The sequence below is a fragment of the Triturus cristatus genome, chromosome 5_2 (genome assembly GCF_964204655.1).
Source record: "Triturus cristatus chromosome 5_2, aTriCri1.1, whole genome shotgun sequence".
Lineage (NCBI taxonomy): Eukaryota > Metazoa > Chordata > Amphibia > Caudata > Salamandridae > Triturus > Triturus cristatus.
Window position 1 is genome coordinate 393,195,527 of NC_140588.1, and position 15,810 is coordinate 393,211,336.

The 15,810-nt window shown below is 48.4% G+C and overlaps 1 protein-coding gene across 6 annotated transcripts in view; it reads right to left on the bottom strand.

The window, feature by feature from the left end:
- The window catches only part of MAK (male germ cell associated kinase), a 553,788-nt gene that overhangs the window by 298,509 nt on the left and 239,469 nt on the right, over positions 1 to 15,810 (bottom strand). For all 6 annotated transcript variants that reach the window (XM_085607273.1, XM_085607269.1, XM_085607275.1 and 3 more), the window contains exons 7-8: positions 10,709 to 10,880; positions 9,713 to 9,880 (exon numbers count right to left, since the gene is read on the bottom strand). In XM_085607273.1, coding sequence (XP_085463399.1) covers positions 9,713 to 9,880; positions 10,709 to 10,880 — 340 coding nt within the window. The remainder of the gene's footprint in view (positions 1 to 9,712; positions 9,881 to 10,708; positions 10,881 to 15,810) is intronic.

Here is a 15,810-nt window from a genome sequence, read left to right on the forward strand (position 1 = left end):
TTGCAAAATAGGTGGTGGTCTCTCAAGGCTTGCAACACGAGCCCCACATGAACGACGTGCTCTTCCTGAGAGGTGGAAAAGATCAGGATGTCGTCAATGTACACCACGACAAACCTGTCCAGGAATTCCCGCAGCACCTCGTTGAGGAAGAACTGGAAGGCTGCCGGGGCGTTGCAAAGCCCAAAGGGCATCACCAAGTACTCGAAGAGTCCAAATCGTGTTTTGAATGCGGTCTTCCACTCGTCGCCTTCTGTCATTCTCACCAAATGATACGCCCCTCTGAGGTCCAACTTGGTGTAAATGTGCGCCTCGCGCACCTGCTCCAACAGCACTGGTATCAGTGGTAAGGGGTATCTGTTCTTGATCGTTAAGGCGTTGAGAGCGCGGTAGTCAATACAACAGCGCAGCTCGCCATTGGCCTTTGGGATAAAGAAAAGTGGCGAGGCGGCCGGCGACTGCGAGGGACGTATGAACCCCAGCTTCAAGTAGGTGTCCAGATACTCTCTGAGGTGGCTTGTCTCTGGCCCGGTGAGAGCGTAGATTCTGCCACACGGGACTATGGCACCCGGTACTAAATCGATGCGGCAGTCGAATTCTCGGTGCGGGGGAAGTTCTTCGGCCTTTTGCACGTTGAACACTTCTTGATATGACGAATACCAAGACGGGAGCTGGACCTCCTTCTCGGCGGCTGTAGATACATGTTGAGCGGTAGGCAGACCGGTGACTAGGTTGTCGGCCTCGCGAATGCAGTGAAGGCGACAGAACGTGGACCGGAACGAGACGGTGTTGGTGGACCATTCGATCGTGGGTTCATGTCTTCTTAACCAGGGTAACCCAAGTATGAGCTTGCATCGCGGGGCTTGAATGATGTTAAACTGCAGCCACTCGCCGTGGTCTGTTCCGATGGTTATCCAGAGAAACGGGGTGACGTATCGTATGGGCCCCGACTCCAGTTCCTTCCCATCGACCGCAAAAACAAGTTCGGGCGGTTCCTTGGGCGTTAAATGAATCCCTAGTCGGTCTGCTTCGAGCTTATCCAGAAAGCATCCGGTAGCTCCGGAGTCTATCATGGCTCTGATGGTTCGTGTTCGTTGGTTAATTACCGCTTTCAGCGATATAAAGAAATGGTCTGGTTCTTGCGCTTGGGCGGATTCCATCGAAGGGATGAAGTGTGGGCTTGAAGGCTTCCCTCCCTGGTCCTTCAAGCTTTGTAGTTTCCCTTGGCCCCTTCTTCTTCTGTAGTGAGAGCGGCTTGACTGGGACGTGATTTGTTCGTCTTGGGTCTGACTGGACATTCCCTCAGGAAGTGGCCTTTTTTGCCACAGTATAAACAGAGGCCCTGTTTGCGGCGATGGTCGCGTTCGCTCAAAGTCAGCGAGGCCCTAACCGTCCCGATCTCCATAGGATCCGATCGGGGACCTGCTGGGTCGGGAGCTCGGGGATTGTCAAAGGCGGACGGCATTTTGTCCCTCCGTTTCGGGTCTCCTTTTCTTTCCCGGAGACGATGCTCCAACCGGGAAGCCAATTCGACCATGGCAGAGCAGGTCTGAGGTTGCGGGTCGATTTAGGCGATGACGTCCTTCAACTCGTCCGTGAGCCCTTGGTAGAAGATGGCCGACTGCTTGGTTTCAGGCCAGTCGGTTTCTGCCACCAACCGACGAAAACTGTTGAGGTAACCTATGAAGTCGTTGGGTTTTTGCCGGAGGGTTAGGAGGTCGCGGTCAGCTGAAAAGGTGTCTGCTCGGCGATCGAAGGTCCCTTCAAACGCACAGCGGAAGGCGTCCCAATCGTATAGCAAGGCTTCGTCCCTACGCACTATCGGAACGGCCCATTGTGCCGCGTCTCCTGCCAGGTAGGATATCAGAAAGGCAACCCGGGCCTGGTTGGTTATGAAGAGTTTTGGTTTGCAGTGGAAGTGTAGCATGACTTGCGTCATGAAGACTTGGACCTTGTGTATGTCCCCATGAAAACGTTCGGGTGGAGCCAATGGAACCTGGGCGGGTACTTCTACCAATACCTGCGGGGTCTGCGGGGAAAACGGGGTTCCTGCATCGAAAGGGTTCTTCTGCATACGATCCATGCGTGCGTGTAAGGCGGCCGTCTCAGACCGGGAAGCAGCTAACTCCGCCTGCATGTTGGCTAGAGCGACCAACACGTCGTCTAAGGAGGCCATAGCTAGATCAGCGTGATCAGGAGGATAATGAGTCGTGGGCCGAATATTCTGTCGTGTACCCGCTGGTTTCTTCTCCTCAGGATGACGCTGATGCTAATAAGGGTCCACCTCCCATCTGCCCCTAGTCCGGAGGATGTATAACACACTCGGACGGAGGGGGCAGGTGAGCGAGGGAAGGAAGGATAGGGACGGCTGGGAGGGAGATCTGAAATGAGATAAGCATACAATGAGTGAATGCCTACGCTAGTTGTCGCCCCTGATCTTCTTTAGAGGGTGACTCGCTTACCTGACGTCTCCTCCCGCCTTGTTGTTGGGGTATGCGAAGGGAAGTAGCTCCTTCTCTGTGGCAAAGGAATGAGGTGGAATTCAGGCAGTGCTGGATGCACGGCCTCAGGTTCCGACCCCCAGCTGGGTGTTTGCGCCTCTATTCTGAGGCGGTCTGGTGGGGGTGTCTTAGACGGCGCTGCTACTGCAAGGCTCCTTTAGGTTTTGCGAGCCGAGGAGCGCGACACCCTGTATTCTCTGTGGCCCGGAAATCCGAGGGCAGAGCGGGAACGCTACCACTCGATGCTTCCCGATGAAGCCCGAAGCAGAGGAGCGTAACCCGCCTAGGTGCAGCCCTGTGATCCGTGGGCTGTGGTGGAGACACGGCGCTGCTACTCGCAACTCTCGGAGGAGCCGGGAGCCGGGGAGCGCGGTCTCAGGAGGAGCCCACGGCTAGCCGCTGGGGAGGAGTAGGATCTTGCAGTGCCCCCTCTCGGAGGAGTCGGGATGGGAGGAGCACACTTGCAAGGCAGGAACAGCCTTGGGTGTCCACGGTTCCCCGGGCGGGTGAGGTTTCCGGGAGAGCCGAGGCGGAGAGTTTCGGGTCGTCAAGGGTTGTAGAGGTTTCTTCGCCGAGAGTACGTCTACGCGTACCGAAGGTCACTGGATACATCCGGGAATATTCGGCGCCAGCCTGTTAGCGGGTCGAGCCTTTATGCGTTTGGCCATGTGACCTGATTACATAAGCTCGGGAATGTCTGGAGGGTTTCTGGGATATGTAGTCCGTGGACGCACGGGTCGTTTCGTCCCCGGGTGAGGCGCGCGAGGCACTCAGCGCCTGTACTGAGTGCGATCATGACACGCAGTCCTACCGGAGGCTCCTTTTTCTCCAAGGAATCCATTTTTGCACGGCCCGACCTTTCTTGGCGCCCACATAGCCAACAAAAAGTTGATCATCCACCAGGAATTGTTTTGTGCAATCCAGATAAAAAGATAGCGCACATTTTGGATCTAGACGGTGGAGTCTCTCTTCCTCCTTGGAAGGTTGCGGGGTGGGAAGAAAGTGGACAAAGTGATGGTCTGTCCTGTGAGGAAAGAGGCAACCACTTTGGGAAGAAAAGAAGGTCGAGTTCGAAGGACAACCTTGTCCGGATGAACAGCAAGGAAAGCAGGTTTAGAAGAAAGAGCCTGAAACTCATTCACCCTGCGAGCAGAGGTGATGGCAACCAGAAAAACAGTCTTGAAAGTCAAGAGTCTGAGAGGACAATTATGTAATGGCTCGAAAGGAGCACACATAAGGTACGTTAGAATCAGATTCAAGTCCCACTAGGTCATTACGAAGGGAATAGGAGGAAAGAGGTGAGTAATGCCCTTGAGAAATCTATTTACAATAGGGGACTTGAAAAGAGAAGGCTGATTAGGAAGCTGAAGAAAGGCCGAAATGGCCAAAAGATAGCCTTTGAGGGTGCCCAGAGCAGAGCCCTGCTGGGCCAAAGAAAGAATGAAGAGGAGAAACTCTGATAGAGGGGCAGAAAGGGGATCCACAGCCTTTGCTGTGCACCACGCCACAAATTTGTTCCATCTACAGGTGTATACCGTTTAAGGGGACGGACGCCTGGCTGCCAAGATTACATTACAGACTTCAGGAGGAAGGTCTAATGCTGTCAACTGTCGCCGCTCAATCTCCACGCAATGAGGCGGAGGCTGGACAGGTTCGGGTGGATGACCGTCCCCTGCTGCTGAGAGAGAAGATCCTCCCGAAGATGCAGTCTGATCAGAGGATCGATGGCCATGTGTAATAGCTCGGGATACCAGACTCTTCGTGCCCAATCCGGAGCCACAAGAATGACTTGGGCCCAGTCACGCTTGATCTTCTTCAGCACTCTGGGCAGAAGTGGTATTGGCAGAAAGGTATATAGAAGACCGCAACTCCACTCGCGAAGATAAACGTCACCGAGCGAGTGCCGCCTTGGAAATTCCAAAGCGCAGAACTGCTAACATTGCGCGTTCTCTTCTGTGGTGAACAGATCTAACTAATGCTCTCCCCACTGCTGAAAGAGACCGTGCACCACCTCTGAGTGAAGACACCATTCGTGATCCATCATGCACCTGTGGCTGAGCATGTCCGCCCTGGCATTCAGGCAACCTGCTAAAGTGTTGAACCACCAGGGACATGCCCTGATGTCCCAGCCATGTCCAAAGGCGAAGAGCCTCCTGACATAGTGTCCACGACCCCACCCAGCCCTGTTTGTTGCAGTACCCCGAACAGAGGGAAGGAATGCCTTCAGTGCAAGACGAATTGCCCAGAGCTCCAGAAGGTTGATGTGGAGCCCAGACTCTGCCGGAGACCAGAGGCCTCTGATGTCCGTCTCCCCCATGTGGCCGCCCCACGCCAGAAGTGATGCATCTGTCACCACTGTGAACTCTGGTTTGAGAAGGGAGTGGGATCTACCATTGACCTAATCCTGGTTCGTTAGCCACCATTTCAATTGGTGTGCAGTGCCCTCCGAGATCTGGATGCAATCAGAAAGATTCCCCTGATGCTGTGTCCACTGAACTTCAGGTCCCACTGCAGAGCCCGCATATGTCACCGGGCATGATACACTAGCAGGATGCAGGAGGCCATGAGGCCCAGCAGCCTCAGTGTCATTCTGACTGAAACCCGGGATAGAGGCTGAAAGATCGGAATCATAGCCCAAATATCCTGGACTCGGGAGGATAAGCCCAAAACTGCGCTGTATCCGGAACCTCCCCGATGAAATGGAGCTTCTGAGAGGGAATCAGGTGTGACTTCGGCACACAGACAGTGAACGCCAGCAAATGCAGGAGGCCTGCCATAGTCTGGAGGTGGGAGAGGACAGTCTGGGGCAAACTCGCCTTCAACAGCCAGTCGTCGAGATAGGGAAAGACTGGAATCCCTGCTCTGCGCAGATGAGCTGCGACCACCGCCATCAAATTTGTGAATACCCTAGGGGCACTGGTAAGGCCAAAGGGGAGCACGGTAAACTTAAAATGCTTGTGGTCCACCGTGAACCATAGGTAATGCCGGTGGACAGGCAGGATGGGGATGTGAAAATAGGCATCCTGCAAGTCCAACGCTACCATCCAGTCTCCAGGGTCGAGGGCAGACAAGACCTGAGCCAATGTCAACATTTTGAACTTCTCCTTCCGAAGGTCCCCGAGTTCCAAGATAGGACACAGGCCTTTGTCCTTTTTGGATACCAGGAAGTAGTGGGAATAACAACCACGACCTACTTCTGGCAGCGTGACTCGCTCGATAGCTCCCTTGGCGAAGAGAGCCATAACATCCTGACGGAGAAGGGCCAAATGATCCTCCGAAATGCGATGGAATATGGGTGGCATGGAGGGAGGGGGTCATCTCGAAGGGGAGGGAGTAGCCCCTTCGGACTATCTGCAAAATTCACCTGTCCAATGTGATGTGCCAGTGGGGGAGTTGGTGGCGAAATCCTGCCGCCCACTGGCAACTGGTGGCCCTAAAAAGTCGGACTAGGAAGGTTTGGAGGCTGAGCCAGAGGGGGCGCTGGTGGACTGGCCCATCTGCTGGCCCCCCACGACGCTGGGTCCCACGCCCCCAGCCACGCAGAGGCTGGGCAGCTTGCACAGGCCTGTGGAACATGGTGGGGGACCCCTTCCGTAGCCACTAAAGGGGCGAAAACCAGACTGCGAGGGGCGAGAGGTGGTAGCGAGGCCCAAGGATCTGGCCGTAGCCCTAGAATCCTTAAAGCGCTCGAGCGCGTTGTCCGCTTTGTCTTCAAACAAGCGACGGCCATCAAAGGGCACACCCAAAAGAGTGGAGTGGACATCGCCCGAAAAGCCAGTGGACCTTAGCCAGGTGTAGTGTCTCAGGGCTACAGACGTTGAAATTATCTTGCCTAGCGAGTCGGCAGTGTCCAGCCCACATCGTATGGCGAATTTCGCTGCATGTCTACCCTCAGCAACTGCATGGGAGAGAGCGGGCCTCCTCCGGACAAGGTGGCAGCAACTGTGCGACCGTGTCCCACACAGAGTGGGTGTAACAGCACAAGAGACATGCGGTGTTCACCGACCACAGTCGTAAGCTGGCGGAAGAAAACATCTTCTTCCCAAGATGATCCAGCTTCTTGGATTCCCAATCTGGGGGAGCAGTAGGGAACGCGCCTTTGGAAGTCTAGGTTTTTACCACCAAGCTCTCGGGGGTAGGGTATTGGGACGGGAAAATGGGGTCGCCCGGTGCCGGACGGTGGCATCGGGCAATCATCCTATCCACAGGAGCCCATGTGCTGTGCTTGGACCAAGTGCCCAGAATGATACCAGGAAGGCCTCATTGAACTGCAGCAGGGGCTTCGAAGAGGCTGCTGCTGGTTGAAGCACCTCGGTCAGGAGGTTGGTCCTGATTGCCATCATAGGAAGTTCCAAGTTCAAGGCCTCAGCTGCCCTACGCAACACCACAGCAGAAGAGGCTCCCTCCTCCGTAGCCAAGGTAGGGGGAGAAAGCATGCCAAGGTCTGGGGAGGTGTCCAGACCACTGACCTCACCCAACTCCTCTCTCCAGTCCGGTTCATCCAACTGGTCTGCTAAAGGGTCAACAGACCCCTCCCAGTCCTCCTCACACTCCTCTGGTTGCCACTCAGGGCGATAAGGAACACAAGGGTACAACTGTGTTAGAAAAGTACCGTCTGGCGCCGGTACCGGCATCGCTCGACACCGGTCTGGCTCCGTGCCCAAGTTGAGGAGGAGGCAGGGGTCGACGTCGGTTGGGGACATGGCCAGGGTCGACATCGGTTGGGGACACAACCGTCGTCGGAGGGAACGGAGGTGTCGTCAAAGGATTCGGCGTCAGAAGAGGTGTCATAAGGTCGACCGGCACCAATCCAGATCTGGATCCCTGAGGGCGCCGGGGCTGAAGCCGCCGTCTTCGAAGGCCTGGAACCCCCCGCCGAATCCGCGGGGCCCGAAGTCACGCCGGCGGAGTCTGGCTGACCAAAGATGGAGTGGAGGGCTCCGTAAAAACTACTAAGTTAGGCACGGGTCGCTTCGGCTCCTGGGAAGGGAGGGAAGCTCGGAGCCGACCCAGTAGGCTCTGCGGACAGAGCCGAAGGATGACGATATTCCGCATCCCGCGGCACCTGACGGACAGGGAGAACGCAAAGAGTGACGGTGCTTCTTAGCCTTCTTTTTGTGCTTCGACTTACCCGAAGACGAAGACTTCGAAGAAGAGTGTTGGTGGTGACTCCACGACCGGTCCCGCAACCTACCTCTCGACCGGGACCTCGAGCGGCGCAGAGCTAACTGCTGGGCCTCCAGAAGCTTTCGGGACTGCTCCTGCAAAGACTATGGATTCATGGCCTGACAGTCGGAGCACGACTTCAGGTCGTGGTCGCTCTACAGGCACCACAGGCACACAAGTTGCAGGTCCATAACCAACATCAATTTGTGACAGGAGTCCCAAGGTTTGAATCCAGTCCAACGATGTGACATCCCTGTGCACCAGGATTCGAACGACTCGAAAAAGCTGTCGACAAAATCAAAAAATTATATTCAAAAAGTGACTACGGTACCGTTCTCTCCAGATCTGGGCTGGTCGGCGCAGAAAAAGAAAGAACTGTCGTCAATGTGCAGGGGCGGTGTCTAAGTAGATACCGCAACATCATCCCGGCGATCACGCCGCCGAAAGCGGAGTCAACCGACACCACCTACCGACGCGCAAGGGTACTGCTACGAAAAGATTTCTCCGGATCTAGTCTGACGCCTGGGGGTAATTCTAAGGTAAGGAATCTATAACTAATAGTCTATTTCAGATCTGGAGAGCCAAACAACCCCTAGTAATCTCAGAATGGCATAGAGCACCACTCCTCCACTGGAGGGAAGCAGAGAACACCGCCCTACACTGGGAGGAAGACCGACATCTCAGTAAATGACCGATAACAGCAGCCTTGGACACCATGCTCACCCAGTTTCGAGAATTAACTTGAGAAGATCTTCCTCTCCATATGAGCTTCCCTACTTAATTTATTTGAACTGCTGTCCTCCACCAGACCCACTGCCTCCTTCTACTCACCCAACTTATGCTGTGAGTCCCCACCACGATCTCTCCAGAGAGGAGGACCCTCTAACCGAGTAGCTGCCCCAGACGCCATCCTCCGAGACCTCCCGCCCACACATATTGCCAACCTGAGTTCCCTCCTGTCACTCTCGCTCATGTTACCACCTGGTTAATGCCCACACTTCACAACTCCCCTCACCCCCCCTCCTCTTTTCTCCCTTATTGTTTAGAGGTCCGCACACATTACTGTTCAGCACAGGGTTGAACCAGACCTGCACAAATACATAAACTGGAATTTTAGTCTCTACGAATAGTCCTAATGATGCATAAACTGCTTTCCATAGTTCTTCTTCCCTCGTCTCTCTGTTATTCTAGCAAATATTGTTCAAATGCTACAAAAACCTCAATAAACAGGAGTAAACAAAGAAATCAGGAGTACTTATTAAAAACAATAATGATATATTATTTATTTCTGAGCAGTAAAAAAAAAAAGTTCTTCCAAAAGTAGCTACATTCTTTTGGCTCTATACCACAGATTTGCAGAATCACAAGCAGCTTCTTTCAGCATGTGTAGACAGCGCTAATAAGTCTTCATCTCCGTAAACTGGAAAAACAGACTTCAAGTTTAAGTGATTTTATGTGGAGCATGGGACACTTTCTTTTCAGTAAGGGAAACTGAAAATACTTTTATTTTAAATAAAAGTAAACCATCATAATGTCCTTGGCTGTTTCTTTCTTCTATTTATATCTATAACAAACTCTAAATGCTCCCCTTGAGCTACAAATGGAGGCTCTGACCCAGTATTCCAGAGAGTACACAAGGAAAAACACATCACTTGGAATGTAAACTGATTTGAGGACTGTGCTTATTTAGTTCCTATTACTAAGCATTTCTGTGCTTGAGTGGGACTACTGGTTTCAAAATGGCCATTTCTCAGTTGGGAAATAAATCTTAAACCAAATTTGCATCTCTACAATCAAACTATTTTTAAAACAGAAAGAATAATGCTGTGCGCCCACTAACAAATTCTGGGTAAAACTGAGCCGCTGTGCACTGCAAAGATCCGTTTGGGAAAATTGATCATTTTTTACCTCAATGGGTGGCTTTTTTCCCATTTTATTTGCTCGACATATTGCTAATTTGTAGGGTTTTTTAAGCGCATGAGAACCAAATAGAACAGATAACATCCAATTATTTTGGGAGATCTTTAATTATTTGTGATGTACTGTACCTGAATTGCTGTTGGCCGTTTCTTTGGGTCCCACTGGAGCATGTCTTTCATGAGCTGCAGAGCATCGTTACCGGCATTGGGTATCAGTATTTTTAACTTTATGGGAACACACTGTGGAAATCGAAAATTCATGGCAGATGCAAGTTGAAGTCCTTCCGGCCAATCAGCCTATATAAAGAGGGAAGGGAAGCAAATCACATTTAATAATAAGAGAGAAGTGACACAAAATGTTTGGTCAATGTAATTTTAGCACTGTTATGAGGAAAAGAAAGTACCAAAAAAAGTATTAAATTAAATTGAAAATAAGTGACATGAGATAATAAAATAATTTCCTCTGTGCTTCTATCCTTGCTTTTAAATTCTATTTGCAATGGGTTGTCTTATAGTCACTATACAACGTAGACTGTTGTTTTAAGGGATATGAACACATTTTGCTGATAAACTTAATTTCTATCAGTGTTCAAAGGCGGTTCATAATTCGTATTTCAGATAGAATGTATTCATGTGAGCAACTGAATTTATGAAGCATACTTTACTTTCAGGACGTTTCTAGGTAACTGCTGAAAATTATGAAATAAGTGATCTTTTATCACAAAATGCAATAAATTATCATTCACATTAAGTTAAGATTAATATTCTTTAAAGGTGGTGTTAATTGCTTGTAATCACCGATCTCTCGAAATACTCCTCTAAAACAGGTGACGTGAAATGCTCATTTCAACTACTCGACTCGTTAGAATGTTCATTTGGGTGGTATGGTTAAAAGAATAGAATATCCAAAAGATTACAGAAGAATAGAGTTTCCATCAAACACAGAGGGCCAAACCTAAGAATCATACTTGAGAAAGCAATGCCACAGAGCTACATATAATCATTATAATGAGACCATTATGAGAACCATTCTTGAAGACTCTGTGGCCACTGACTTGTTATGGAAATTGCATTGCATTTTCACTGTGTAAGCACATCACAGCACCTGGAAAAACCAGAACTCACCTTTTTTGGTGTTCCTATCACTTGGCAAATTTTGAAGATTTCATCCACTTCACTTGTCCCTGGGAAGAGGGGTCTTAATGTGTACAGCTCAGCCATTATGCTACCCACAGCCCAAATGTCAATTGGGGAACTGTAGGCAGAGGATCTTAACAATACTTCGGGAGCACGATACCTGTATTCAAATAACGTTAAACAACATTTCTTGATTATTTTGAAACAAATCTTCAAATTGTAATATTATGATCAGGAATTTAGCAAGTAAGCATACATGCATGTAACATTTTAATTACACTACTAGAGCTAAGTCTGCAACATACTTGTCTCTCCTTATCACACGTAAATAGGATAATGGTGCAAGTAACTCAAATATTGACTAGATTGTCAAGTCCTTAGTTCACGTTCTGCCAGACTTTTTCAATGCCCCAGTCAGTGGGTTGTGAGGAGGCCAATTTGTACACCTTAAAATTGGGTGGAGGAAACAAGTCAGGGCACATGAGTATCAGGTTCCCCGGAACACATTACCTACCAAGCTACAAAAGGAACAACTTTTAGTTAATAGTACTCTAGTACATAAGACTGTTGAAGCACTGTTACATACTAGGAATGTCTGAAGCCAAATAAAGCCAGCAACTGTTGTTCCCATCCTAAAAACGGCATGTTTAGACACCGCAGTACTGAGATGCCTAACTACCACCTCATTTGTCCAAACCTTTGGAGCATTTCATCACCAGTTTTAGGAATATGTGGCAACAAGTTAAACTTTTCATCCTGTCCAGTTGGGATTTTGCATGGGCAGCAGTAGGGAAACATTGGTAAGGAAACTCTAGACTAACTGCAGCAAACAGACTCAGGCTCACCAGCAGCCCTTATCATACTGGACTTCTTCTCTGCAGGCTTTGACACCACTGATTAAGACATTCAGTAAGTATGTGATTTCATTGTCCAGGGCACGATATTAGTTTGTTTTCAAGGCATTATAACATATCATCTAAAATACAGAAGATGTATCTTGCTTGACCTTTAGAACTCGGCTGATGATAAATGGAGTACCATCTCATTGAGAATCCTAATATGCTATAATGTCATCAACAGGACCCAGGCATTAAAAAAATGTGTAGGGTATGGCCTCATACACACCACCATCATTAGCCACCCACACTTTCCAAAGAATTCTCTAGCGGCAGGTGGGCTCCGTGTTCATAGAGAATGTTTTTATAGGGGAGTGAGAAAAAAGGTGTGAGGAAAAGGTGTGTTTGTGTTTTAGAAACTGACTTGGGAGGATACAAACGCGGACAGCCCAACCCTTCTCTCATTACCCCAAAACCCTTGTACTTGAGGGGTTCATTGGTTATGTGGGGTAGATATGGAGTACCCGTGGGTTCAATTCTATCTCCTTTGTTGCTTCATCTTTATGTTCCTCCAGTAACATTTTGGATTCAGTCATCTTGAGATACATTTCCAAGGTAAGCAGATGACACATGGATAGTTCGAAAGCTCTCTAATGATCCAGAAGCAAATGCTGGACATTTCATACATTGTTTACATCAGGTTGATTAATGCAAGATTTGTTATCAACTAAAGTTCAGTAGTGATTAAAGAGAGATACTATCGTCATTTGTTAGAACTACATTCTTGCAATTCTGTTCTGGCACTAGAGATAGAAACTTGATAACAACCAGTTCCCGGTTAAAGAAACCTCTGAATCAAAAGATACAACTGTCTGATTTTGTAGTTTACAGAAGTGCAGTAGTCATCATGTTTTTTCCCATTTTGTGTGCTGGAAGAATACGTTCTCTCTTTTTTTTTTTTCCTACATAATTTAATAGTACTATATTAATATATATTAATGAATGAATTATCTTTGTTGAAATGCACTACATTCCGAGCTACAGACAGGCTTCATTTTTTAGACTCCAGTTGGTCCAAAATGTGGAAGCATGAATGGTCTTAAAACTATCAAAACGAAAACACATTACTCCTGTGCTGGCAAAACTACCCTGGTTATCTTGTTAAACAAAGGCTCGTTTTGAAGTCCATTTGCTTCGTACACAAGACAATGTACAGTATTCACGCGACACCCGTAACAAATCATTTTAGATGGCACTGCCCCACCCGCTCACTTAGGTCGTCAGGCCAGTCTCTGTTACAAGTATCTAAATTCAAAAGGAGGGTGAATATTTTCTATGTCTGCTGCATTAACTTGGATCAAACCCCCTTTTTCATCAGGCAAAAAACCTGCCCTCTGCCAGTACAATAACAATTGCTTCATTTTGCTTAGTTAGATGTTGTTACTGCACCAAGTTGCCTCAGGGTTTAAGTGTGCTCCACAAAATATAAATATAAAGAAAACGCAGCAGATTGTGTTAGAATTTCAAACAATGATACTTTAAATGTGACTTTCAAACGCACCATAAGCAGAAGAAAAATTGCATAATTTGAATTGCAATTAAGAGGTCAATTACGATGTCGGTCGGAAAGGCTCTGAATCGGAGGATCTGTGCGATTCTCTGAATGCCTTCTTTGTAACCAAGATTGAGGCAATCATCAACAGTATCCCTCTTTGTGCGACACTTAACAACCAGACCTCAGGGGTGGTGAATAGTCATACCCTCACTTGCTTCCCCAATCTAACGCAAGAGGACTTAGCTGTTTTATTGACTGAGGTTAAGTCTGGTTCTCCTATGGATATCTGTCCTCAGAAAATCTTGAAAGAAGCATGCATTTGGTTGCCTGAAGGGATACTGTAATTTCTTAACCACTTTGTTAATACGGGGGTGGTTCCTCCCTCCTTCAAGAAAGCGATTATTGCTCCAATTATAAAGAAGGCTGGTGCGGACCCAACAGACATGAAGAATGTTCGGCCAATCTCCCGGTTTACCTTTTTTGCTAAACTACTCGAGGCCCATATAGCATATTTATTGAAAATTCAGGCTTCTTGGATCCTGCACACACAGGATTTCGACCAGCACATTCTACTGAAGCAGTGATTGTGTCGGTCGTTGATGACATACAAAAAGAGGTAGATAAGGGCAATTCCCAGGTATTGGTGTTACTAGACCTATCTGCGGCCTTTGATACGGTCGACCATAGTATTTTGGCAGACCATTTCAGGGCTGCGGGTCTCCGTGGCGCAGCTTTGAACTGGCTTCTATCCTTTTTGGGGGACAGATTTAAATCGGTCAGGTTACCTCCGTACTCATCCAAAGAGGTACAATTGAAATGTGAGGTTCCCCAAGGTTCCTCGCTGTCTCCTCACCTCTTTAACATCTATATCTGCCCTTTGATTATTGCCCTCAAACAAAAAGAGATTACCATTTTTAACTATGCAGACAAAATGCAACTATTGTGACCGCCCTTCATCTGGTCATGTGTTTCAGGACACTATGGGATTCATCCGAGACTGGATGAACTGCAACCACTTGAAATTGAATCCTGATAAGACAGAGATCATCCTTACAAAGAGTGAGGTAAATCACTGGCACCCATCATTCTGACCTAACGAGATGGGCTCTCCCCCACACCCAAAGAAGCTGTTAAAAGCTTGGGGGTTGTAATAGATGCTTATCTCTCCTTCAAGCAGCAGGTAGGAGCTGTAACCTCTGCTTGCTTTTTTCAGCTACGTCGTATTAAAAAGATAAAAAAAATCCTCACTAAGGAGGCTTTGATCCAAGTAACAATAGCTCTAGTCATGTCTAGATTAGACTATGTTAACACGATTTACTTGGGTCTCCCTAAATTGCTCCAGTGTAGGCTTCAGCTCATTCAGAACCAGGCAGCCCGGCTGATTTATACTCTGCCCAAACGTTGTCACATCTCTCAGTCAAGGATGGATCTACATTGGCTCCCAGTAGGACAGATATCAATGTAGAAAGCCTGTTGCATGATTTTTAAATCCTTGTACTGGAGTTATCCTGATTTTGTGAAGTCTAGAATTAGCACATAATGCCCAACTAGAGCTTTAAGATCTAGTTATATACACCTGCTGATAATTCCACTACTGAAATAAACAAAGGATCGGTGGGCGTAGGTTCTCCGTTATTGCCCGTCGCATATGGAATAGCCTGCCTTTGGACCTCGGTAGTCCTGACCACCTTCAGGAAACTCTTGAAAACACTGCTTTTTAGACACGCCTACTGTTAAGAATGTTTGAATTGGTTTGGTTACCTAGCGCTAAGAGACCGTTTGGTGGATGTGCGCGCTACAAATGGACAGAAATAAATAAGTGTGCTCCACAAAATATAAATATAAAGAAAACGCTGCAGATTGGGTTAGAATTTCAAACAACGATACTTTAAATGTGACTTTCGCAAGCACCATAAGCAGAAGAAAAATTGCATAATATTACTTGCACTTAAGAGGTCAATTACTATGTCGGTCGGAAAGGCTCTGAATCGGATTCGGGTCTGCCGAATCGGATTCGAAACCTGTCTTTCTGACCGATTTAGAAACCTTTCCGAACAACTGCTTACGATGTTCGGAAAGTGTTCTGACTGGTTTCGGATGGCATTCGGAGGAACAGAGTCATTCAGAGCCGACTCGTACAGGTCTACGAGCCGCGTACCCGACCGAGCAATTACAATTGCAGATTTGGACAGCCTCTCCGATTTGGTTTGTCAGACATGGATCGGCTGTCGGTATCCGACTTTGGGGGCCAGTAGCAGGCCCCCCTCCACCCGGAGCCTTCGGAATGGGGCCCATGGGGGTACTCAAGGGACCCCTCTTTCAGACCATGCACAGTGTTGCAGGCACCAAGTGGTGCCCGCCACAGGGTGCACGATTTTCCCCACACACCCCTTTCTTCAATGGGAGACTGTGTATTCAGTCAGAAAACAGGCTCCCATTGAAGTCAATGGGAGTCCGACAGAATGATATCCGGAACCATCGTAATCAGTCGGTCGGACTTCCTGAATCCGATTCGGTTGGAAACCATTCCGAGACCGATTCAGTCACAATGCTTTCCGGCTGACATTGTAATAGACCCCTAAGAGTTCAGGAAGGAAAGATGCACACATGATTATTTAGAAAATCACCAGCGTGCAACAGGATAGTATACAGCTATACTTTCCATCTTAAACCCCTAAATTGAAACATGACTGATAGAG